Genomic DNA, 25,360 nt, shown 5'->3' with positions numbered 1-25,360 from the left:
GCTGGGACTACAGGCACCCACCACAATGCCTGGCTATTTATTTTTTGTTGTTGTTGTTGCAGTTGTCATTGTCGTTTAGCTGGTCTGGCTGGGTTCCAACCCGCCAGTCTTGGTGCATGTGGCTGGTGGCATAACCACTGTTACGGGTGCCGAGCCAGATATGGTTAATTTTCTTTATACCATGTTTATTTAGGATTTACTTAGTATTCCAGACACTGCTGGGTGAGAGAATGAATAAAATACTAAACCTGTTCTCAAGGAGTTCCCAGATTAGTTGGGAGGCACACGGGGAAAGAAATTATTAAAAATACAACAAGCGCAGTGGCAGGTGTATGTATGTGTGTAGTGGTTTGGGAGGGGAAGATGAGAGAGGCAGCTTGGTGAGTTAGGGTTGATGTCAGAGAGGACATGACATTTGAGCTGGGTCTCAAAAGGAAGGTAGGAGTTGAGCAAGCAGAGAAATAACAAGAGGGTATTTTCAGCGAGGGGAAGAGCACAGTTGACAATATGGAATGTTTCGCCACTTTAGAAAAGCACTGGATTGTCTTATTCATTGGTAATTGATTGAAATAATTATTTTTTGCAGTTTGCCACTTCTGTTTTAATATGCATTTTTTATCTTTTAGGGAGCAACCGAATGGTCTGACTGTTACCATATTGCTGGTGATAATAATCCACTGGCTGTAAATAGAGCAGTAAATAACATCTCATCTTTATTGACCAAGAGCCAAAATACAGAAGGGTAAAATTTTAATTGCAGAGGTTTCTTAGCATCTTTTTTACTTAGTCACTTTTCATAGACTTTCTGAATTGGTATTCCCCCAGTGCACTGTGACATCGTTAATAAACAAAGTGAACACACTGTGAGACTGTTTACATTTCAAAAGTTTATTGTAAATCATTTATATTTCAAAAGCATTTTTTACTTAACTACATTCTTCACTCTAACACAACTGTTTTTATCTTCATTTTTCTTTCGTCATTCATATAACTTTCCCCCTAACGTATTAGAAGAACATTATATAGATTCATTTCAATCTCACAAGTTTTAAACACTGTTTTTAGGGTCTGTTTTAATGACTGCATAATATTCCATTGTATAGAAATACATAAGTCAGTGGTTGTGTATCTCATTGTATCTGATCTAGGTGTTTAGGATAGTACTTTTCAAACATGAATGTACGTGTGAATCACCAGGGAGTACTGCCAACACACATTGATCAGTGTTTGGATGGGACCCGTGAGTGCATTTTCTAGCAAGCTCCTGGTAATTGCTGCTGATGTAGGTCTGTGGATCAGCTTCAGATTTTATGTATATAAGTAGTTGGAAGGTTATTTTATTATTTTTTTTTATAGAGACAGAGTTTCACTTTATTGCCCTAGGTAGAGTGCCGTGGCCTCACACAGCTCACAGCAACCTCCAACTCCTGGGCTTAAGCGATTCTCTTGCCTCAGCCTCCCGAGTAGCTGGGACTACAGGCGCCCGCCACAATGCCCGGCTATTTTTTGGTTGCAGTTTGGCCGGGGCCGGGTTTGAACCCACCACCCTCGGTATATGGGGCCGGCGCCTTACCGACTGAGCCACAGGCGCAGCTTATTTCATTTTTATTAAAGTTTTGAGGCCTAGTATAGATAAGTTTGTTTTTTCCAAACTTGATAAACATTTTTAAACAAATTCTTCCCTGGCTTCTGAATATTTGTTCAGATGCTGTATTCCTTCACTTTTTGTCTATTTAGTTTGTGCTATTTCTGCCTATTTAACATTTTTTTTTTTTTTTTAGAAACAGGGTCTTACTTTGTCACCCAGGCTGGATCGTAGTGGTGTGATCACAGCTCACTGCATCCTTAAATTCCTGGACTTTCAAGTGACCCTTTTGTCTCAGCCTCCTGAGTAGCTGAGATTACAAGCCCAGCTGACATCCTTTGAAAAAAGAAACTCTTAAATTTTTTAAACTCATCATTTTTCTAGATTTTAGTCAGCATAACATTTTTATGAATTTTCATTTTCTTCTTTCATACCACTTTTAAAATTTTGATTGTTTTCACTGATATTTTTTCAGTATCAACATGCTTCACAGTAAGTTAAAACACCTTTCCTTTGTTCCCCACAGGAAACCATCGTGGGGCTTGCCCATAGATGCTGTTCAATGGGATATCTGCAATCTGCCCTTAAGAACAGGCTCAGTGGACGTTATTGTAACAGATTTGCCATTTGGAAAAAGGTAGGGATTGGTTTTTTCTTTGGTTTTACTTTTACTTCTTATACTAGGACCTACTTATCTTCTGTCATTTTCCTTGAGCATAGTCAAAGTCAGAAAAAAAAATCTTTAATTTTAACAGACTTAACAGAGCTGCTTTTCACTTATACTATGTATAAGAATATGCATTTACATATTATATTTCTTCTGAGAACTAAAGAATGTTATGAACTACATTTTCATCATCATAGGAGGTTCACCTTAAAACTATCTAGAATTCACTTTCTTGCCCATTCTTTAATTACACCATGTTACTTTACACAAAAAGGTCAGGGAGAACTTGGTTCTGATTCTGGTTCTCAGATAAATGATTTCTAATTACTTAGTTTATATAGTTGACTGTCTAAGAGGACACATTATATAACTATAATAGTTCCTCCAATTTTTTTTCTGGTTCAGAGTTCTAAGCAGTTTACTCACTCAGCTTATTTCATTGACATGTAATGGCAAAGCTCTGGTTTCTAAAAATACAACTTTTTTTTTTTTTTTTTTTTTGAGACAGAGTCTCACTATGTAGCCGTTGGTAGAGTGCTGTGACGTCAGAGCTCACAGTAACCTCAAACTGTTGGGCTTAAGTGATTCTCTTGCCTCAGCCTCCCAAGTAGCTGGGACTACAGGCGCCTGCTACAATGCCTGGCTTTTTGTTGCAGTTGTTTAGCTGGCCCCAGGCCAGGTTCGAACCCGCCACCCTCAGTGTCTGTGGCTGGTACTGTACTACAGGTGCCAAGCTAATACAACTATTTTTTATGCCCCAGGATGCATGAAACTATCTTCCCATTTCATATGGTCCTAGGCATGTACCTTTTGCAACAATATTTGACTCATTAGACCTTCTTTTATAGGATGGGCTCCAAGAAGAGAAACTGGAACCTTTATCCAGCTTGCCTACGGGAGATGAGCCGTGTCTGCACACCTGCAACAGGCCGAGCTGTACTTCTTACTCAGGACACGAAATGCTTTACCAAGGTGCTACACGTTTCAACATTAGGTCAAAAATCTCAGCCTGTGGCAACTGTAGGATCTTTTTAAGTAGACTTGGAGATGCTAGTTTGGAATAGGATATGTTTTGTCTTTGCCTAGTGGTTCGTAGCTGGCAGCTAAGATTTAGAAGCGGACTGTCAAATGTAATTGTTTTTATGCTTTTTGTGTGTACAGGCATTATCTGGAATGCGACGTGTATGGCAAAAGGTGGATACAGTCTGGGTGAACATTGGGGGTCTTCGTGCTGCAGTTTATGTTCTGGGACGTACACCTCAGCCTTTTGTGCATCCTGTTGAACGAGGAACTCCTTGGTAATGCAAAGAATGACAGTGACAAATAGTACTTGTACTTCCCAACACTGGAAATGTCAGCATGAAAAAAACCTGCTTTTTGAGAAAAATAGTATTAACGAAAATGTGGTGTGTACTCTTAAAACTAAAACCAGTCCAAAGCTTCACGATAGTTAGCAAAGGGTGCAATGGAATTGAAAATTCTTATGAGAAAGCAAAGTTTTTTCTTGAAGCTATTTAAAAGGATAGCCAGGCAATGAGTGTTTTGCTTAAAACACTTTAAAGATAAAAAACAAACAAACAAACAAAAAAAACACTTTAAAGATGTATAATGAAAAGCCTATAGAAATGCTCTAGAATTTGGGTTTAGAACATTTTATTTTTGGGCTTCATAGCCTGTTATCTATTGTAGCAAGTTCAAAGCTGCCCTGACCTAAAAGACAGAAAACATAATTAGAAAACATGTTAGGCTACATTTCATTGCCTATCAGCTTTGCTATTCAGTTGCTCAAGTTCTTTACTTCCATCTCAAACATTTTACATTTTATGAACAGGGTTCGCCCCATGACAAAATCAAATTTCACAGGACCTATAGCAAAGTTTACCATTTGCCTTAAGAATTAAAATGGTACCAGGATTTATCAAAGAGATTGCCAATGCAAAGATACTTCACTGTTCTATGCACTATTTCTTTTTGTAAATACCATACATGCTGGTAGATGAGGTCTGGGACCAGCAAACCAAACTAAAAACTTTTCCTTTCCATACACAAAGTTGTGTGCTTTTTTTCTTTTTGCAGTTTTTGGCCGGGGCCAGGTTTGAAACTACCACCTCTGGTATATGGGGCCAGCACCCTACTCCTTTGAGCCATGTGCACTGCCCTTTTCTTTTTTAAGTGCCAAGATAGAGTTTATTGAGGGGAAGATTAATAAGCAAAGGAAGGGGAATAGAACCTGTGGCAGTAGGGGGGGGGTATCCAAGTGAGAAGCCCCCAGGGTTTGTTTTTTCAAAACCAAACCTGTATTTTTGTGCCTAGTTTCTTAGAAGGGCTAGAGAAAAAAGTGGCATTATCTTTGAATGAAAAACTTTGAGTCATGTATCTTTTTTTTGTTATTTTCTCCTTGATTTCTATTGATATTTAGTTATTTTTACAGTTATAGCCTGTCCTTTCTAAGATAATTTTGTGGAAAATAAAATGACCTCAACATTAAATCCTTACAAAAATGGTTGATTCCCTGGGACAAAGAGTAGTTGAAGTTTTATGTGGAATTCATTTAGGCTAAAGCATTTGGCTGCATTCAGCTTAGATTTTTAGTGTTATGTTAGTATATAATAGTTCACTTTGATGTCTCCATTTAGAACAGTGGTTCTCAACCTGTGGGTTGCAACCCACAGGAACTGTATTAAAGGGTTTCAACATTAGGAAGGTTGAGAACCACTTATTTAGAATAAAAGGGCATAGTACTTCCTTTGGAAGAATTCACTTTAGACACGTAGCCAACAGTCCTAGTCTGTTTTTTCTATGATGTCCTACCCCATATTTGACAACGAATTCAAAGTAGAAGGCGTGTTTTTGCCATTGTCATCTTGCAATTGTATTTATAGGTAGATCGCAAGTAACTTTTCACTTCTGATAAAAGAAATCATTTAAACCTCAAACTAAGTGAAAGTTGGTCAGCAGTTCACAAAACCAAAAAAAAATAAGGACCATGTGTTTTCATCACTGTTTTACAGTGACTGGCACTGGCACAGTACCTGCCAGACTGGGCATTTAATATTTGTTGAAGAAATTAATGAACTTCTGTAAAATACTTAGGAATTATTTTAAGGAAATAATCAATTTTGTACTTCACTCAACACAGCTTTAATCCTATCAGATACTGCAATTAACATGTAACCACTCATGCAAGTATATGTAGTAGATGTCAGCTTGCCATCCTCTCCCCCTAGTATGGTGTTTGGTAACTTGAATAGGTAGGTAATGAGCTAGAAGTAGAAATTGGGCCTTCAGTTGACTTACATCTGATACCTAGTACTTGTGTAACCTTGGAAGTAGGTATCCTGTACATTGCACAGTGTAACACTGGATTTTACCATTGAAGTAGGTATCCTGTACCATTAAGAATCTGAAAAGATGAGGAAGATTGTGTATAATGAGGTGACACAGGCCATCATGTGGTTAGAGGGCTGGGCATGCTATAATGCTGAACCCTTTACATTTTTGTCCTAGGGATGGATAACTTGTAACACTATTAACTGAAGTTATGGTAGAAACAATTTTTTAACAGAAAGGAGAAATCCTTTTGGTATTTTATTTCAAGCCCAAATTCTGTATTTCCAACTGCCTGTTACTATAGTTTGCTTTGTATGTTCCACCTAAAATTCAACATGAACATTCTTTCTTCACCCTGTCTTAGCATGCCCATAATCCTAGTCATCCAGGTCTAATAGGAGTCATCTTTTAACTCCACCTAGTCATTCAACAGCTTTGTGTTTATTATGTGCATTGTGCTAGAGCAGTCATTTCTTAAAATTTGTGGCCTCAGGATCCCTTCACGTTATTAAAATTGAAGGCCCTACATACTAACATTTTACCATATTAGAATACAAAAAATTTTAAATATTATAGTAACATGCATTATTGACAGTTTCATGAAACTATAAAAAGAAGTTGGCCCTTTTCACTATATAGCAGGTGTCCTCAAACTGCGGCCCACAGGCCACATGAAGCGATGTGAATTTTATTTGTTCCGTTTTGTTTTTTACTTCAAAGTAAGATATGTGCAGTGTGCATATGAATTTGTTCATAGTTTTGTTTAAACTATAGTCCGGCCCTCCAACGGTCTGAGGGACAGTGAATTGGCCCCCCCCCCGTTTAAAAAGTTTGAGGACACCTGCTATATAGTATCAAAAAATATTCGTAAATATCACTACTTATCTCTTAAAAAAAGGCTTTGGGAAGCTGTCAGATTCCTCATAGCAGACACAACTTTCCCCAAAATTCTGAGTTTTCACTTCAAAGTTTGGATTTTATTATGGACAATTAGTTCTTTTTGATAGGCTCACTTCCATGATTTTTGAGAAAATGTCTGACCAACAGCTAACTCTGAATAACCAAAGTCTGTCATTCTTTCAAGTGAAAATTTTAAGCTCTAAGAAATTAGTAGCTGATTCAGACCATCTTACTAAGCACTTTATGCACGCTTGTTTTTTTTTTTTTTGGGGGGGGGGACTAGATTTAACAACATAATTTTATTGCTCCCACAAGGACATTTTAAAGTGAACCCAGTCTTTTTTTTTTTGAGTTCATACTCCAAATGCATGACTGAAGAATAACTTCTAGTTTGATGCTGCTGCCTTGATTAGTGCCAAGGTTCCTCAAGTTTTCCCCACTGTTACCTTTCTACCACTAGTACAAAGGTCAATGTACAGCTGTTTAGGATAAACCATAAAATTAAAAAAATTATCCCACACTTGGACTATGTCAGGACATGTGTCTGCCACCAAGCTTTCACATAAGAGTATCTTTGATTAGTTGATGCTGATGCATGGCAAACTGAAGTAACTAGTCCAGCCATATTTACAGACTCAGCCATTTTTAAGGTATAAATACACTTGGCCTTCTGTATCCTCAGGTTCCCCATCTGTGGATCCAGTCAACTGTGGATTGAAAATATGTGAAAAAAACAACCATGATACAAATAAAAATAAACAGTGTGACAGCTATTTACATAGCATTTACATTGTATTAAAGTATTATAATCTAGAGAGGACTTGAACAAGGTATTTGCAGGGGTCCTGAAACCAATCTCCCAAGGATACGAAGGGTAAGTGTATACTTCTGTAGATGAGCTATGAACTTAGAATTCATGTCTGGACATGAATCTTTTTTTTTTTTTTCCTTTGTTTTGAGACAGTCTGTTACCTTGGCCACTGTTGTCAGCCCAGCTCACAGAAACCTCAAACTCCTGATCCTCCTGTTCAGCCAACAGAGTAGCAGGGACTGTAGGAACCTGCCACAACCCTGGCTGATTTTTTTTCTATTTTTGGTAGAGACAGGGTCGCTTGCTCAGGCTGGTCTCAGAACTCATGAGCTCAAAGGATCTACCAGCCTTGGCATCCCAGAGTGGTAGGATTTCAGATGTGAGCCACTGTGACTGGCCTGCATGTAAATGCTTCATGATAAACTGCTGTTATCATTCAAAAGTGGCCCTATTGTGACCTACTTGCTTTTCATCCGGCAGACATTCAGCAATGTGAACTTTTAAGTTTCTCTGCTATTTTTTGTTTCTCCAATATACTACAATAACTTATCCTTCAAGATTTCAGTAGCTTGTTCATTTCTGTTTTGAAAATCTGTAATGTTGGGGTGGGGCACGGTGGCTCATGCTTGTAATCCTAGCATTCTAGGAGGGCGAGGCGGGTGGGTTGCCTGAGCTCAAGAGTTCAAGACCAGCCTGAGCCAGAGCGAGACCTCATCTCTAAAAAAACATAGCAGGGTGTTGTAGGTGCTACTTGCGAGGCTGAGGCAAGAGGATCACTTAAGAACAAGAGTTTGAAGTTCTTGTGAGCTATGACATCACAGCACTCTACCTAGGGTGACAAAGTGAGACTTGTCTCAAAACAAAAAACCCCTGTAATGTTAGTGCCATGGCATCACAGCTCACAGCACCCTCAAACTCTTGGGCTTAAGCAATTCTCATCTCAGCCTCCCAAGTAGCAGGACTACAGGTGCCCACCACAACACCCGGCTTTTTTGTTGCAGTTGTCACTGTTATGCCGTAACCACTGTGCTACAGGTGCAAAGCCAAGTAATGTTAGTTTTTATATATTCATTTTTGATAGTTTCTTTTGAGTCAATCCTTTTTGAGACAATCTTGGTTTGGGGGCATTTTTAAACATAGATGATATAAGCAGGTAAAGAGGGGTGGGGTCTTGTCTTTAAACCAATGATCCATTCTTAAATGTGAGGAAAATATAAATTTAGTTTTAGTTTTTTTTTTGTTTTTTTAACCCTGGGTAGAATACTATGGCATCACAGGTCACAGCAACCTCCAACTCCAGGGCTCAAGCAATTCTCCTGCCTCCGCCTCCCAAGTAGCTAGGACTATAGGCACCAGCCACAACACCTGGCTATTTTTTGGTTGCAGCCATCACTTGTTTGGCCCGGTCTGGATTCGAACTCGCCAGCTTAGGTATATGTGGCTGGTGCCTTAGCCGCTTGAGCCACAGGCACTGAGCCACAAATTTAGTGTTTAAATTAAATTTAAATTAATTTAAATTTAAAATTTATTTTTTACTTTATTTTTTTGTAGAGACAGAGTCTCACTTTATGGCCCTCGGTAGAGTGCCGTGGCCTCACACAGCTCACAGCAACCTCCAACTCCTGGGCTTAAGCAATTCTCTTGCCTCAGCCTCCCCAGTAGCTGGGACTGCAGGTGCCCGCCACAACGCCCGGCTATTTTTTGGTTGCAGTTTGGCTGGAGCCGGGTTTGAACCCGCCACCCTCGGTATATGGGGCTGGCGCCTTACCGACTGAGCCACAGGCGCCGCCCTAAATTTAAATGTTTAAATTCTATAACATTTATAAACTTTAAAGTTTTGGAAAAATACTTAAGACAAAATATGATTATGCTTAGACACAAGGACAACTGTAGGATTTCAAGGTAACAATTACATGATATCGAGGTTGCAGAGATTTCAGGAGGCATAAGAGCTCGAGTTAATTTTTTTTTTAGTTAATTTCTTACAACAGGGAATGGCAGGTGGAAAGAACCAAAACTAAAAAAAAAAAGAATTTCTAAAAACAAGTGTATGTACCTAAACTTACGAACCACCTTAGAAAATTCAGGAATACATAGCGCCATTAATTATCAACGAAGAGGTCATTATGTGGCCTCTGTACACTTACAATTAGTGAAATAGTAAATACTAGTGAATTTTTATTCACTATTCACAATAATTAGTGAAAAAAGTAAGCATCTTGGTAGTATGAAAACAGTTTTGTCCTGGAAGACCTCTTTGTTCTTAGGCAATAGGGATACAGCCATAAACAGAGGACTGTCCTGTCCTCAAGGAGCAAAGTAAAGTATGGAATAAAACAAGATTTACAGTTACTACCTTTCTATTTTTGTCATCACTCTTATGCGAGATTTCAACACTTCATGTCTGGACTACTGTTTTTTTTTTTACACTGGAGAGGAATTTATTGGTTCATGGTTGAGCCCAGGGCCTTGATTCTGAGGCTCAGATGCTGTCCTCAGGAGCTGCTTACTCGCTGGTGCCACCCCCATCATCTTTCGAAGTTTAGATTGATGAAGGAGAAGCTCAGATCTCACCCCCTCTCAGCTTAAGTTTTTTTTTTTTATTAAATCATAGCTGTGTACATTAATGTGATCACAGAGTGCCATACACTAGTTTCATAGACCGTTTGACACATTTTCATCACACTGGTTAACATAGCCTTCCTGGCATTTTCTTAGGTATTGTGCTAAGAAATTTTGGACTATTGTTAAAAGAACCACCTAAATGGTTTCTTACCTTTCAAATCTCTCTATCCCTACAATCCGTCCTGTATCCTGCAGCCAGATTAAATTTCCTAAAAGAATGTTTCCATCAGATAAATGTAGTACTTCAAGATGAATAGGAATACCAACTGTCAGACTAGAGTCTGAATCCTCTGCTGTCAGTTTGAAGTTGTCCATGAGAAAATTGCTCAACCTTACTGAGCCTTGGTTTCCTGTTCTGTAAAACAGGGTTTTATGCAGGGTGTCCATAAAGTTTGTGTGTAATTTAAAATAGTTGTAACTTTGTAAATATATGTGATAGAATCTGTAAAAGGATAAGAAGAAACATTTTATTGTTCTTGTTAATTTTCAACACGTCTATTTATCATTACTAATACAAAGGGTAATCTGATTCTGTAGTTACTCTGAAAACATTTTCAAGCTGATTTTCAGTAATTCCAGCAATCACATCAGTTATCCTAGCTTGCAAGTCTTCTAAAGATTGAGGATTGGTTGAACAATAGTTTTCACATGTCCTCATAAAAAGAATTCCAATGGAGTCAAATCTGGCCCAAGAAAATTGTCCATCTCTTCTAATCCACCTGTTAGGGAATTTCTCATGCAGAAACTGTCTAACATACAAAGCAAAGTGATAAGGAGCACCATCTTGTTGAAACACTAAATTCTCTATCAGTCCAAACTGTTCAAACTGAGGAATAAAATAATTTTGCAGCATTTCTAAATAGCTATCACCATTAACAATACACCCTTTAAAAAAGACTGGCCCTATGACTCAATTTTTTCCCCAAAGTACACCACACATTAACTTTGGGAGAACCTTTTTCATGTTCAATAGACTCGTGGATTTTCAGTTCCCCAAATATGGCAATTACGCCTCTTGACCTTGCCACTAACGTGGAATGTTGCTTCATCTGAGAACATTAAATTACTCAAAAATGCATCAGTTGCTAAGTTTTTGTTGAACTGGTGACAGAAAGTTAGTGCATGATAATCCTCTCATAACATCTGACGCACCTGAATCTTGTAAGCTTTCATGTGAAGTCTTGTCTGCAGAATCTGATGCACAGTAGACTTTGAAAGCCTCAACTCTAGTTGATGCCCGTCTTAATGCACAGTAGACTTTGAAAGCCTCAACTGAATCTGATGCACAGTAGACTTTGAAAGCCTCAACTCTAGTTGATGCCGGACTTGCCTCAGAGGTTCCTTTTAGGGATATTATGGTTTCTTCACTAACATGTGGCCTATCAGACAGTGGATTATCATTGACAGAAACCGTTTCATTCAGTTTTTTCATCCACTTGGATATGGAATTCCTGTGTTTTGCTTCTTTCTTATAATGGGTTCTAAATCTTTGGACAGAAGCAGTAGATTTTAGTTCAACCAACCAAAGAACACAATTTACTTTTTCTTCTAGTGAATCCACGCGTCAACAATGATTCTGAAAAATAAGTAATTTTTAAATTAAGTTTTAAAAAATTTCTGAGGACAAAAAAAACCCCTAGGTAAATCAAGCATTCTAATCCTTTTTATGAATTCTTTCTATCACATATGCTTACAGTTACAACTACTTTAAACTGCATGTGAACTTTATGGATACCCTGTATGTAAAGGCCACTCTAGGTACACAGGAATATCTTGGAGATATTGCAAGTTCAATTCTAGACCACTGCAGTAAAGCAAGTCACTCCATCTTGGTTTCTCAAGATACAGAAAAGTGATATAGTTAACACTGTATTCTATTAAGTGTGCAAGAATCATCATGTCTAACTGAAAAAATACCTTATTACTAAAAGTATGCTAATGAACACATAAGTTTTTTTTTTTTTTTTTTTTTGAGACAGAGCTTCAAGCTGTCACCCTGGGTAGAGTGCTGTAGCATCACAGCTCACAGCAACCTCCAACTCCTGGGCTCAAGCAAGTCTCCTGCCTCCGCCTCCCAAGTAGTTGGGACTACAGGCGCCTGCCACAACACCCAGCTATTTTTTGGTTGCAGCCATCATTGTTGTTTGGCGGGCCCAGGCTGGATTTGAACCCACCAGCTCAGGTGTATGTGGCTGGCGCCTTAGCTGCTTGAGCCACAGGTGCCAAGCCAGCACCTAAGCTTTTTGTTGGTAGAATGTCTTGCCTCAAAGTTGAGAGCTATTGACTGATGAGGATGGTTGTTGGCCCAGGCTGGGAAGCCTGGGGCAATTTCTCAAGACCATAAAGTTAGCCACTTTCACAAAAGATTTCTGGGTACTTGAGACCATGCCACTTGAGAGCATTTTATCTACTGCAGAACTTCTTTCAGAATAAGTCATCCTCTCAAACCCTGCCACTGCTTTTTATCAACTAAGTTTATGTATGTACTTTAAATCTTTTGTCATTTTAGCAATGTTCATATCATCTTCACCAGGAGTAGATTCCATCTCAAGAAACCACTTTCTTAGCTCACCTATAAGTAACTCTTCGTGCAGTCAAGTTTTATCAAGAGATTGCAGCAATTGAGTCACATCTTCAGGTACCACTTCTAATTCTAGTTCTTGCTATTTCCACACCTACAATTCTTTGTACACAAAAGAATCAATGACTCTTATTACTTCATTTCTTCTACCTATGTTTCCATTAGCTTTTGCCTATAGTATGCACTAGAACATATCACTTGTCATAGTACGCAATACCTCAAAGTCTGGGAAGACATTTGTTAAAAAAAATTTTTTTTTTTTTGGAGACAGATCTTACTATGCCTCTCTCGGTAGAATGCCATGGCATCACAGCTCACAGGAACCTCGAACTCTTGGGCTTAAGCAATTCTTTTGCCTCAGCCTCCCAAGTAGCTGGAATTATAGGTGCTCCCCACGATGCCTGGCTATTTTGTTGCTGTTGTCATTGTTGTTTAGCAGGCCCAGGCCGGGTTCGAACCCGCCAGCCTAGGTGTATGTGGCTGAGGCCATAACCACTGTGCCATGGGCACCAAGCCTGGGAAGACATTTTAAATCAATGTGAGTTAAAAAGAGGAAAGGCTGTGAAGATTGTTGACTACGCTGACTAGAATCCATACACAAGAGGTGGAATTAGGTATTAAAACATAACCAATTCTATAAATATGATGTGAAAATGTGTTATTGCTGTCAGCAGGAAAAGCCAATCTTAAACTAGCTTAAAAAAGAAAGCACAAAACAAAGTTTCCTTAAAACTAGAAAACAAAGGGTGACAAAGTATCAGAACAGACAAGGTCACTAAAGACTGTGAACTCTAGGAAAAAAGCTGGAAACGAGATTACTAAATGCAATCATTAGTGAGATAAAGTCAGAGGCAGAATTCTCTCTTATCAAGAAGGAACACTCCATAACAAAGCAAGAATTCATCAGGTTTAACCCTCCTAGATAAAATAAACCTTATTTTATTTTTTGAGACAGTCTCACTTTGTTACCACAGTACAGTGCCGTTAGTGTCACGGCTCTCAGCAACCTCAAACTCTTGGGCTCAAGCAATTCTCTTTCCTCAGCCTTCCAAGTAGCTGGGACTGCAGGCACCCACCACAACGCCCAGCAATTTTTTTCTATTGTTGTTGTTACAGTTGTCATTGTTTAGCTGTCCTGGTCCAGGTTTGAACCCACCAGCCTTGGTGTATGTGGCTGGCGCCATAACCACACTTAAGTATTTGATTCAATACTAACAGTTCTCCAATACAATTTCTTAACAACAGGAAGTCATGCACAAGAAAAAAAGTCTTCTGGTGAAACATGTCAGTCATTTAAGTTAGTATGACACTAGGTAAATTAGCAAAATCAAAAGTTCTCAATCTGCAAAGTAAAGTACAAGACTTATATATTTGTGACCCAATAGGGTGCTCTACAATTAAGACTGGCCTAAAATGGTCAAATTAGTCTTACTTGTGGTGTTGATTCCTATTATATTCTGGATTAACAGCTGCAAATCATGTTTATATAATTATACCAAACCTGCATTCACAAAAAATATATGGAACAAACCTTAGATAGTTCAAGTTTTGCAAATCTTATCAAAAAATCCCAGAAGCCGGGCGGTGCCTGTGGCTAAGTCAGTAAGGCGCCCGCCCCAAATGCCGAGGGTGGCGGGTTCAAACCCAGCCCCAGCCAAACTGCAACCAAAAAATAGCCGGGCGTTGTAGCAGGCGCCTGTAGTCCCAGCTACTCGGGAGGCTGAGGCAAGAGAATCGCTTAGGCCCAGGAGTTGGAGGTTGCTGTGAGCCGTGTGAGGCCACGGCACTCTACCGAGGGCCATAAAGTGAGACTCTGTCTCTACAAAAAAAAAAAAAAAATCCCAGAAGCCCTCACAAAACTTTTATCAACTTTCTCACGACAATACAACTCTCTAAAATACTTAATAAATTTTTGTCCCCTAAATCTAGGAAGTAATATGGAGCTACTTGAAAAGGGGATAGGTTGCTGGTTAAACTAACATAAAAGCTCAAGGATGTAGCAGAGGCAGAGGAAGAGGATAACCGCAATGGTTAGTGAATGAAACTTAAGGAAGAGCTGAATGGTAGATGTATTCAGAGACCATAAGGCATCAGTTTCCTTTAGGAATAGAACATGAGTAAACACAGGTTAAATATGACCCTAAAGTTTCTTCACAAAAGGAGCCTTGTTTTTATGGTTTTGTGGGGTTCACTATTATTTGAGAACCAATTTCACATATCAATCAACAAAACTAACATTTTGAGTTCCCAGCTCTGTGCTTAGGCACTGGGGAATCAAAAATAAATTGCTGTTTCCTTAAGGAATCCAATTTAGCAGGAGAAACACACAAAAAAATGAACTTTTCTTATTAAAAAAAATTTGGAATAATTTAACATTCCTTTTGTTTTTTAGTGACAGAGTCCATGGCATCATATCTCACAGCAACCTCAAACTCCTGGACTCAAGTGATCCTCTTGCCTCAGCCTCCTGAGCAGCTAGCTGGACTACAGGCACCTTCCACAATACCCCAGCTAGTTTTTCTACTTTTAGTAGAGAGGGGTCTTGCTTTTGCTGAGGGTGGTCTTGAATTCCTAAACTCAAGCAATTCACCTGCCTCAGCCTCCTCAAGTGCTAGGATTACAGGTATGAGCCACCATGTTCTGCCTTACCATTCCCTTTTATTTTATTTTATGGCACTTTTTACCCTTAAGTGATTTCCAGGCAAAGTTCCTTATTTTGCTTTATTTTAAGAAGCAGTAATGGATCTGAGTTTACACCATTCCTTTTAAAAGAATAACAACCTCACCTGCATGTTTCCAAAAAATGTTTTCTCAGTTTTTTCTTTTCTTTTTTTTTTGGAGGAAAAAAGGAAACGCTTCGGTGAGGAAAAATTGAGGGACAAAGTAGAAGGGACACAGAATCACTGAGTGTTTCCTTATTGTAATCATTTGTCAGGTAAATAGGCACACTAAGCCCTGGAACTGTTTGCAATGAAAAACTTCAAAGGATACCAAATTCTAAAGCCTGCCCTGTCATGTCTCCCTTTCCCCACCTGAATTCATAACTTCTAGGTTGACTGGGAGTCTATAAATAAGGCAATTGTCTCTGGACGTAACAAAGGTTTAAAGATCACTGGCCCAAGGGTCTCACATTCTAGGGAGAAACTTTTAAGGTTAAAAACTTACCCCTATTCTTCTCTCATACTGCTTCACTTGACTTGCCTTAAAAAACAAACAAAAAAATAACCCCCTAAAATGTCTTTTGAAATGTATAACTGAAATTTATAGGATATATTAGTACATAAATCAAAAAGCATGTTCAAATTAAAATGTTAGTATTAATTTATACATTCTCAGGATAAAATTTACTTTGTGACTATTTTCTGTAACTCAATATAGGATGAAATATTTCCTAAAAATGAAAACTTGCAGGACTGAAATTTAGGGTTTAACATCAGATACAGTAATTTCTCATTAAATTTCTGTGACTTTTGATTATGCAGCTTTCATTATGGTTTAATGAAATCCTACCTTTGTTGAAATCCAAAATTAATCAACACTAGCTTTCTCAACACACTGCTGTCCAAGGCAAATTCATCTTTAGTAATGGTTAGATTTAGCTTTTAGCTATATATAGCTGAAGTATAAAAAACAAGTAGCTAAAAAAATAAGTAAATGGGGAGCAGAGCCCATTGCTCGGTGGGTAGGGCGCTGGCCACATGCACCAGGGCTTGTGGGTTTGAACGCAGCCCAGGCCTGCTAAAAAACAAACAAAAAATAACCAGGCGTTGTGGCCTGTAGTCCCAGCTACTTGGGATCCCGGCTAAGACAAGGGAATTGCTTGAGCCAGGAGTTTGAGGTTGCTGTGAGTTGTGATGGCACAGCACTCTACTGAGGACAACAAAGTGAGACTCTGTCTCAATTAAAAAAAAAAAGTAAATGGGTCAGAAAGGTTTAATCTTTATGTCCTCACTGAAATAAAGAAAAAACTATGTCTATGTATTTTGTAATCCACAATACAAACACATGTCTGACTGTAACTACTTTCCAGTGGCAATATATCTTAGAAACAGTGCCCTCAAGAAGCCCAGAATACTTACTATTTAAGCCAGCGATGACAATAACCTGACAGCTATGATTCAAGCAAATATAAACCGCTAAAGGAACTAGGTGAGGGCACTGGTAACTTTTTGTATAGGGATCTTATAGAATACATCAGGGGTCCTCAAACCTTTTAAACAGGGGGCCAAGTTCACTGTCCCTCAGACCATTGGAGGGCCGGACTATAGTTAAAAAAAAAAACAAACTATGAGCAAATTCCTATGCACACTGCACATATCTTATTTTGAAGTAAAAAAACAAAATGGGAACAAATACAATATTTAAAATGCAGAACAAGTAATGTTAAATCAACAAACTTACCAGTATTTCAATGGGAACTATGGGTCTGCTTTTGGCTAATGAGATGGTCAATGTCCAGTTCCATATTTGCCACTGCTAGTCGTAACAAGTGATGCAAGTATTCATCAGTTAGTCTAGATCTGGTTGGACATTTCAGATGTTTCATTCTGGAAAAAGTCTGTTCACAGATTTAAGTGCTGCCAAAGATATTTGCCATTTTGAGTGCATGGTTCCTGAGATTAGAATATGTCTCAGAGGGGAGAGAGACATAGAAATTAGGAAGGCTGCTTGACTTAAATACATCTTTCAGAGAGTCACAATTCTGCAGTTCAGCCAGTTCCATTTGGTAAATCGTATCCACATGTTCAATGTCAATAGAAAATGGGTTACGGAAAAGCTGTATGTCCTGTTTAAGGAGATGAAGCTCTTTAAATCTAAATCGGAAATCCTTTTGCAACTTTTCCAGTGAATCCACACGTTTTATTTGGGAATGCAACCAATGGATTTTCCGCTAACAGATTTTGAGTTGTGGGGAGATGGCAGAAATTTTCCTCCTTCACTTGTTTGATGAGGAGGCCTCATTTTACTTCAAATGCTTTCACATGTGATTGCATATCACAGATAAGCTTCCCTTTTCCTTGAAGTTGCACATTGAAACTGTGAGTAGCTCTGTTACATCTGTCAGAAGGCAAGGTGCCATTTCCATTCTGCATCATTGAGCTCTGGTACTTCTTTGTTTTTTGAAAGCAGAAAAGCTGTAATCTGTGGAAGTAAGTCATAGAAATGTTTCAAAACTCTCTCTCGACTCAGCCAACGGACTTCTGTGTGATACAAAACATCTTCACAGGCAACATTTAGCTCAGACAGAAATTCCTGAAATTGTCTGTGGTTTAGTGCATTACCTCTAATGAAGTTAACACAAGATACTACAGTTTTCATAATAGAGTCCCACTTCAGTGATGTACTACATAGCACTTGTTGGTGGATGAGGCAGTGTATGGCTATTGGATGAAACTGGTTATGTTTGTCCATCTCTTGGTTAATGTGAGCAATTACTCCTTTCTTTGACCCTCACCATGCTAGGAGCACCATCAGTTGTCACACTGGCTAGTTTTGCCCAGTCCAGCTCCAAACCATTCACAGTTTGGCAAACCTTTTCATAGATATCCTGTCCTGTAGTTGTTCCTTTGATGCTTTGCAGTGCAGCAAGCTCTTCTGTGACTTCAAAATAGTCATTCGTCCCATGAATAAAAATTAGAAGTTGTGCAGAATCATGAACATCATTACTTTCATCGAGTGCCAAGGAAAAATAGGAAAGTTTTTTTGCGGAGTTTTGCAAATGCTGATGCAAATTGTCTCCCATTTATTCAGTCCTTCATGTAATAGAGGGTCCTGAAGGACTCACTATACTAAATAAATCGGCCTTCTCTGGACACATCTCTTTGGCAACAGAAAGAAGGCACTCTTTAACAAATTCTCCCTCCATCACTAGTCTGCCAGTGCACGCTATTATTAGCTTGGCAACTTGAAAACTTGCTCGCAGTGAAGTATTTTGCTGAGTTGTCAATGTATATTTCAGTTTTAATATTTTATCTTTTCTCACTTCTCCAACCAACCAATCATATTTATCTGTTGAGTTTGATAGTATCGACACAAGTTGTGTTCTTTGAACACAGGCACTATATTCTGGCATATCAAACACACAGCTCTTTCCTTGTACTGTTCTTTGAATATCCTACACTCCGAGTCAATTTTTCTCTTTCTTGATATCATTGTTTCCTAGGAATTCCAAACTGCTATTACTAAATACCTATATAGACGTGCTCCAAAAACAACACACCAGCAATAACTTTGCCCACACAGAGACATATAGACTGCACTGCCCATCAATGCAGCCTTGCCAGTCAACATCACTTCAGCCTCACCAGTTCTCATACAGTGGAACTCTGCTTTTACCTCAGGCTCACACTGGTGCGGTATGGGAACAAGCACGATTACAGAGCCGGTTCCTCCACCACCTTTCCAGTTCACACTACCCTGTGAGAACTGCACTGCAATCTGTGAACTCGCACAGGAATCTGATTGCATGGTTGAGAAGACCCATGTGATCAGATTCCACTGCAGGAAAAAAGAAGGCACGTATGCCTTTTTTCTTCCAAATCTAATGTGAGTTCAACCATACAAGCATATGGCTGAACTTGCACTGCTCAGAGATTGCAACAGTGTGAACTGGGGCTTACACAGCACACAACATACAACATCGTACACAACTGAATAGCAATCAGAATATAAATGCACTTACTGGCAATTAAATTAGGTTTCTTACTCCACGGCTGTCTGCAGAGCCGGATTAAGTTCCCATGGGGTCCTAGGCAGATTACCAGCTTGGGGCCCCCATGCGATAACACTGAGCACTGACCATTTGCATTAACACTGACTGCTGACAATTTGCATTAACACTGAGCACTATTTGCATTACCTCTGAGTTCTGACCATTTGCATTAACACTAAGCACTGACTATTTGTGTTATCACTGTGATGCAATCCCCCTAGAAACCACCCCCAACCAACTAACCAACTTAAAAATAAAAAAAAAAGGCGCCCCCTATCTGCAAACAAAAAGACCTCCTACCTTCAGGGGAAAAAGGCCCTACTAACTGCAAAAAAAAAGACCTCCTAACTTAAAAAAAAAAGAAAAATCCTAACTTGTTCTTACCTCAGTCCTTAGGCAGCAGCAGGCTCTGCACAGGCAACCTGGTGACTCCTCTGATTACACCAGAGACTGAGGAGTCGGAGAGTGTGGGGCACATTCCAATGCGCACTGTGGGCTGGGACTAGTGGGCTGCTAAGCAGAATGGCAAAAACACCCAGTGGGGAGAGAGAGAGGGGAGGGGTGGGGAGAGACAGAGAAAAGGAGTGGAGTCAGAGAGTTGGCACACATTCCACACATTTGCACTGCAGCTCTGGAGGCTCTGGAGAAGTCGGCTGCTAAGCAAGACAGGCAGCTGTGGCAAAAACACCCAGCAGGCCAGATAAATGTCCTTGGCGGGCCACATTGGCCCACTGGTCGTAGTTTGAGAACCCCTGGAATACATCATGGAAGGCAAGACCAGAAGGAACATGACACCTGAATCTTAAGTTGTTTGTTTTTTTTTTTTTTTAATTTTAAATATTGAAGAGTAAGCAGCAGCAGGGGTGCCACTCCAGAAGGAATCATCCTACAAAGATGCATGACAATACCTCTGTGATTTGAGTAAAGAGCAATCAATTCCATAGACTTGCGTTTGAGAGGTAGTGTTTGTGTATATGCAGAAAAGTCACAACTGGAAAAGCTGTTAATTTTAGCTCATTGAGGGACCTTGCGTCACATTCATGAGGACAGAATTCATCCCATAATAGTAAAAAGCTGGCAATAGTTTGTTTCATCTGTCACTTTCATGCTCTTATTTCCTCATGAATCCATATTACATCTTTCCTAATGCCCCAGAAAGATGTAATATGGAGCATAACACTGGAGGCCAAGCAAGTGGCTCATGACTGTAATCCTAGCTCTGTGGGAGGTCAAGTTGGGTAGACTGCTTGAACTCAAGTGTTTGAGACCAGCCTGAGCAAAAATCGAGACCCCCGTCTCTACTAAAAATAGAAAAAAAAACTGAGGCAAGAGTATCGCTTTAGCCCAAGAGATGGAGATGGAGGTGAGCTATGATGATACCACAGCACTCTACCCAGGGTAACAGCTCGAGGCTTTGTGTCAAAAACAAAAAAGATAAAACTGGAGACAAGAGACAGAGTTTGAAGGGTTTTATCATACAAGGATCTGAGCTCTTGTTACTGATAAGAACAGAAATCAAGGGACGCATCTTGCTGAACCTCAGGTCCAATTCTCAATAAAGCAGTAGTCAAGGTCATCTGGATTGTGAATAAGGTCAGGGGGTAGAACCCCTGCAGAGGAAAAAGGCTAACATGAAAACCTAGGTAAACATTCAAGGAAGTGTATTAGGGAGGAATAAAAGCATTAATGAGTAAGAGTGATGTGCTCAAGTCTTAATTTGTGGTGGAACCAATCTGTCTGGTTTTATGACTCACCAGGTTACCTAAGATCAGGAGAGAGAAAGCCAGTGGTATGTCTCAAGATTGGATGAGCAAGTATACAAATGGAAAATGAGATGAAAGCAAAGTGAGAATCGCTAAGATAACCTTGTAAGGATGCAAAGGGAGAAGGAGCAGGGAGGGAGGTGGAAGGAAGCACTGGGTTCCCAAGCAAAGGTTAAAATTTCACTGCTAAGATTTAATCTAAGATGCTTTGGTGGTGATCAAGGGTCTCAAACGGGGTGAGTATGCCTCAATTTATCTCCTTCTACCTCTAGGGAAAATAATCTTAAGTAGTAATATCCTGCAGTCTCGTTGCATAAAATCAGCCCCATTTCCTTTCCCCCTACCCCTATTATAATCACTTCTTGATACCAGCTGAAGTCTGTGAGAAGGTACAGACTGGACTCAAATCTTACATCAGCTCAACTCCCTGCAGGACAACGCCCAGGCACCAGGTTAGCCTTTAAGCCTGGGCATAAGAATCCCGCCCATAATCCAGAAGCAACTCGACATGGAGGCGATGACGAGTCACCGGGTGGGTGTGGGGAGGGATTCTTCTAGACCCAGGGCGGTCCTTATAAGACTAGAGGCAGAAGAGAACTCCCATAAAGGTATTGCAGCACTCCTCTCCCCTCCTCCGGCCCCGAAGGGTGTGGCCTCCTTCCGCCTCCTCCACAGCAGCTCTTACAGACCCTGGGCGACCAAGAGCCTCCCGCCCCCAACGGGTGCCTGGAGCAGGTTAAGCTAGTATGAGCCGTAGGAGCCTTTAGGCGGCGGGTCTTTGGGGAGGAGCCGCGGCAGCCCGCCCCCGCCTCTAGCGCGCGCTTCCTGCCACGTTGCGAAGGGGCGCCAGGCCAGACACTGCGGCGCTGGGCTTTAGGGAAGATCGTAGCAACAACTGCTTCCCCGCCGAATCGCGCAGTGGTTTCGCTCATTTGGGACACAAGCCAATAGCAAAGGCCCGCTTCCCTGGCTTTAGCAGCCAATCAGATGCCGAAGCCGAGCAGGCGGCGGGTAAACCGACTCCCCCGAAGGGGAGGGTGGGAGGCCGCCCGCGCAGGAGCCACTTTCACTGACCTTCCCTTCCCCCACCCGCGGGAGGCCGACCGCGCCCGCAAGTCCAGCTTTCTCCCCACCCCACCTACCTACTCGCTCCACCCAGGGAGCACTGCGAGTCGCTCAGCGGCTGCGCACTCCCGAGGCTGTAATTGACAGCCGCTCTTCTCCAACCAGAATACGCCATTTGTGTTTTCACACTCGGCGGGAGGACAAACGGCCAATCAGCGACAAGAGGTGAGCCGGAAGCGCTCCTCCCTCTGCGGGAGCAATGGCTCCGTCCGCTTTCGAGCATTTTCCGTTCCCTTCTCCCTCCCCCTCTGGTTGCCGCAGGGCGGACCTCCCTCCATCCTGTCTCCGACCACCCCTAACCCTTTCGACCGCAGCAAACGTTACGTGTCCGCCTTCCCGCGGAACAAGGCGATACTCCAGCTGCCGGGCGGTGACCTCGGCCCCCATCCCCCCAACCCACCGGACCTCCCTCCCACCAGAGTTCCGCTCCCCTACCTAGCCGAGGCTCTCTGAGGAGCCTGAGCCCCAGAGCACAGCCTCTTCTCTAGGCGGCCCCGGCGGCTCCCGTTGATTGGCGGCGATTTGGCCAATGGGTGCAGGGTGGTGGGCGGAGAGGCCAATAGCGCGGCGGGAGGGGGCGTGTCCCGGGTGCCCCTGGCGCCGGCGCTGGGAATCCCCGTGCGGTCAGTGGCGTTTCCGCTCGGGCAGCGGGCTGAGTGAGCTCCCGCTGCCGCCGCCGCTCTCGTCGCCGGGGGAGGGGCGGCCGCCGCCCGCCTGCTTTCAGAGACTCACGCAGCCCCAGTGCCGCCAGTCAGCCAACACTGTAGTGCCGGCCCCCCTTCCCTGGCCCTCCCCCTCCCCGCCTTTGCTCGCTCCGCCTTCCTGCCCCCCACCCCCACCTCACGGGTACGGGCCATTCCCGGCCAGGAAACGCCGTGGCGCCGCGTTGGGCCTAACTCGAGTCCTGCCGCCTCCCAGGAGTGCCGTGCGCCGCAGCCCGGGCCCAGGTCCCTGCAGCGCCTGGGACAAGGTAAGGGTCCGACAGGAGTGAGAGGCCGACCCTGACGATCGGGGCACGGGGGAGGGAAGGGTCACCTCCTCCGGCCCCCCCCGCTCGCTCTCCCGGGTCGCGGGCCTGGCTTAGCAGGAGGATGCTGCCCCTCTTGCCCCTCCTCGTCCCCCACACGCTGCGCGCCGCTCTTTCCGGGGACAGAGGGCTGCTCTGTGACCTGGTCTAGCCCACTGCCTTTTTCACGTCTTTCCTGGGTCAGGACGCTTCCCCTCCCCCACGCCTCCTCACCTCTTCCCTGGGAACTGCCTACTCCACGTTTACCTTTTACTTGAGGATAGGCCTCTTGCTGCCCTCAGCTCAGAATGCACTGGCATACTTTTTTTCCTCTCCTCGATCCCCCACTCCCCACGCCCGTTCTCGCGGCCTTGTGACAGACAACTCTGCTTGCTCTGGGGCCCCGCGATCTTCCCTCCATGATCGTCCTGGTCGCCTTCCCTCTCGTTCTTGGGTTCCCATCTCTGATGGCTGCTGCTTTTCCCACATTAAAGACATTTCCTTCTGCCCCCACCCCCCAACCTCACATTCTCGGGCTCCCCATGGTGCATACTCCAGTGTCTGTGAGATAACCCCCATTGGATTTGTAGGGTTCAAGCCTGGACTTGAGCCAGATTGTGTCGTTCTTTGCCTTGGGCGTGGAGAGCGATCTTTTGAAAACGTCTTTAAAGGCAGAAAAATTTACCCATTATGAATTCTTTCCTTCTGCGTGTTAGCCAGGCTTATGAAGTGAATGGTGGGAAAAAGCCCAGGTTCCAGTAGGTAAATCGCGTGATAGGGAAAGTTTAACTGTTGGGAAAACCCCTTCTATGCTAATTTATTTTATAGAGCTCCTTTGCTTGTCTCCTTTCTCAAGCATAGTGGTCTTTCTCTTGGATACTGATGCTGCAGCCAGCTCTGCTGGTCTGGGTCAGGGGTGCGTGTATGACCTGCATTTTCTGCTTTCTCATGTTACTTGTGCAATGTGTTCACCAGTACTCAATTTTTGCCAAGAGCTCTGGGCTGTACTGGGCTTTGTCTACACTTAAGTTCATCTCTGCAGTTTTTCTTGTTGCTCTTAGAGCTGAAATACTCTTCAAGTTCTTTACTAATTTTCTTCATCACTTGACCAAGGTCATATTTACATGTCTTTGTTGGGTAGATGTTACATAGCTATACTTTTGATTGGGCAAGATCCAGCTGAATTGAGTATTGTGAGCTTTTCAAAATAATGTGTAGTCCCTATTTGAAAAAAATTATTTTTGATGGCTAATTTTATATTACTAATGTTTTGGGGTCATTGAGAGAAAAGTTATAAGTGGTAATTTTATATGTGTGGAATCTGAGTTATGTCTAAAGCATATAATACATAATTGGAGGTTTCTCTTGGAGGACACAGGCAAAAAAATTTTTTTATTGGATTTCTTCCAGTTGTCTCAGGAGGATCATTAGTTTTCTGTAGCCAAAAATTCTGGCCCCTTGTGAGATTAGCGTCTTTAAGGTTTACTAAAACTGTCATGTGTAGAAAATGAATTATGTTCTTTGGTAGGGCATGACACAAGGCTTAGTTTCTAGCTGCAAATTTAAATTCGACTGTAAGAGTGCTTGGAAAATTGTCGTTGTAAAGACCAAAGCTTAATTTTCAGTTCTAAATTGCTGGCTTAATTAACATGGATATTTGGAATTTAGTAAATGTTGATTTTTCTCATAAAAGGTCTTAGTTTAATTGGGTGACCTTAGGATTGTTTTTTTCTTTCTTTTTTATTAAGTCATTTGTACATAGATCATAAATACACATATGCCATTATGGGATTCGATGTGTTGATAGGATTGTTTTTTTTCTAAAAGCATAATTCCAGCCCCCCCCAAAAAAAGTGTGTTAAGGAGTGGGGGTGGGGTACAGAGAAGGTTCCTTTGCGTTGGATCACAGGGGTGAGTATACAAGGCAGCAGCAGCTGCTGGCTCTGGAGCTCTGGTTGCTACGTGAGAAGCTTGAGTAGTGCTGGCTGCCGTCTCCAGGGAAGGACAGCAGTGCAGCGTCCATTAATGCTGTTGGCTGCAGGGAGCTGCACTTAGACGATGGCTGCTTTAGGACTAAGAAGAAACCTTGCTTTCCTGGGATTTTCACCGCAGAGCTGGTTTGCCTCTTACTGGTGGGGAGATGAGAATTACCAATTCATAACCTACCCATTTATGGATATTAGTATCTGGAAAGTGGATCATAGTTAAAGTTTTTTAATTTGTTTGGTTTTGGTTTTTTGGCAGGTTTTTGTTTT

The 25,360-nt window shown here is 41.7% G+C and overlaps 2 protein-coding genes and 1 long non-coding RNA gene across 40 annotated transcripts in view; 2 read left to right on the top strand and 1 right to left on the bottom strand.

The window, feature by feature from the left end:
* Positions 1-15,655, top strand: part of THUMPD3 (THUMP domain containing 3) — a 40,475-nt gene extending 24,820 nt beyond the window's left edge. For 11 of the 18 annotated variants that reach the window (XM_053599328.1, XM_053599316.1, XM_053599318.1 and 8 more), the window contains 5 exons: positions 627-742; positions 2,112-2,222; positions 3,101-3,224; positions 3,414-3,550; positions 14,892-15,655. In XM_053599328.1, the coding sequence (XP_053455303.1) occupies positions 627-742; positions 2,112-2,222; positions 3,101-3,224; positions 3,414-3,550; positions 14,892-14,970 (567 nt within the window). In that variant the 3' untranslated portion in view covers positions 14,971-15,655. Of the gene's footprint in view, positions 1-626; positions 743-2,111; positions 2,751-3,100; positions 3,225-3,413; positions 3,626-7,164; positions 9,321-14,891 lie in introns of those variants that run through there. The other 7 variants (XM_053599327.1, XM_053599326.1, XM_053599322.1 and 4 more) reach the window with 7 other exon arrangements.
* LOC128591659 (uncharacterized) lies at positions 3,767-21,775 on the bottom strand. Of its 3 annotated transcripts, none has more exons than XR_008381615.1 (4): positions 19,596-21,775; positions 16,901-18,598; positions 10,070-11,494; positions 3,767-7,189 (listed from the first exon to the last, which is right to left on the bottom strand). It is a non-coding gene; the product is annotated as an uncharacterized LOC128591659 (long non-coding RNA). The 3 variants fall into 3 exon arrangements; XR_008381614.1 differs by lacking the exon at positions 3,767-7,189 and adding an exon at positions 15,665-15,700 and having other exon boundaries at positions 10,362-11,494; XR_008381613.1 differs by lacking the exon at positions 3,767-7,189 and having other exon boundaries at positions 10,362-11,494; positions 16,901-17,641.
* A 950-nt stretch (positions 21,776-22,725) lies between these two features.
* SETD5 (SET domain containing 5) overlaps positions 22,726-25,360 on the top strand; it is an 83,195-nt gene continuing 80,560 nt past the window's right edge. For 17 of the 19 annotated variants that reach the window (XM_053599039.1, XM_053599042.1, XM_053599031.1 and 14 more), the window contains exon 1: positions 22,736-23,069. The gene's annotated coding sequence lies outside the window, so the exon portion shown is untranslated. Of the gene's footprint in view, positions 23,070-25,360 lie in introns of all 19 variants that reach the window. The other 2 variants (XM_053599045.1, XM_053599026.1) reach the window with 1 other exon arrangement.

The sequence above is a fragment of the Nycticebus coucang genome, chromosome 8 (assembly GCF_027406575.1).
Source record: "Nycticebus coucang isolate mNycCou1 chromosome 8, mNycCou1.pri, whole genome shotgun sequence".
Lineage (NCBI taxonomy): Eukaryota > Metazoa > Chordata > Mammalia > Primates > Lorisidae > Nycticebus > Nycticebus coucang.
This window is presented reverse-complemented; position numbering and strand designations above follow the sequence as displayed.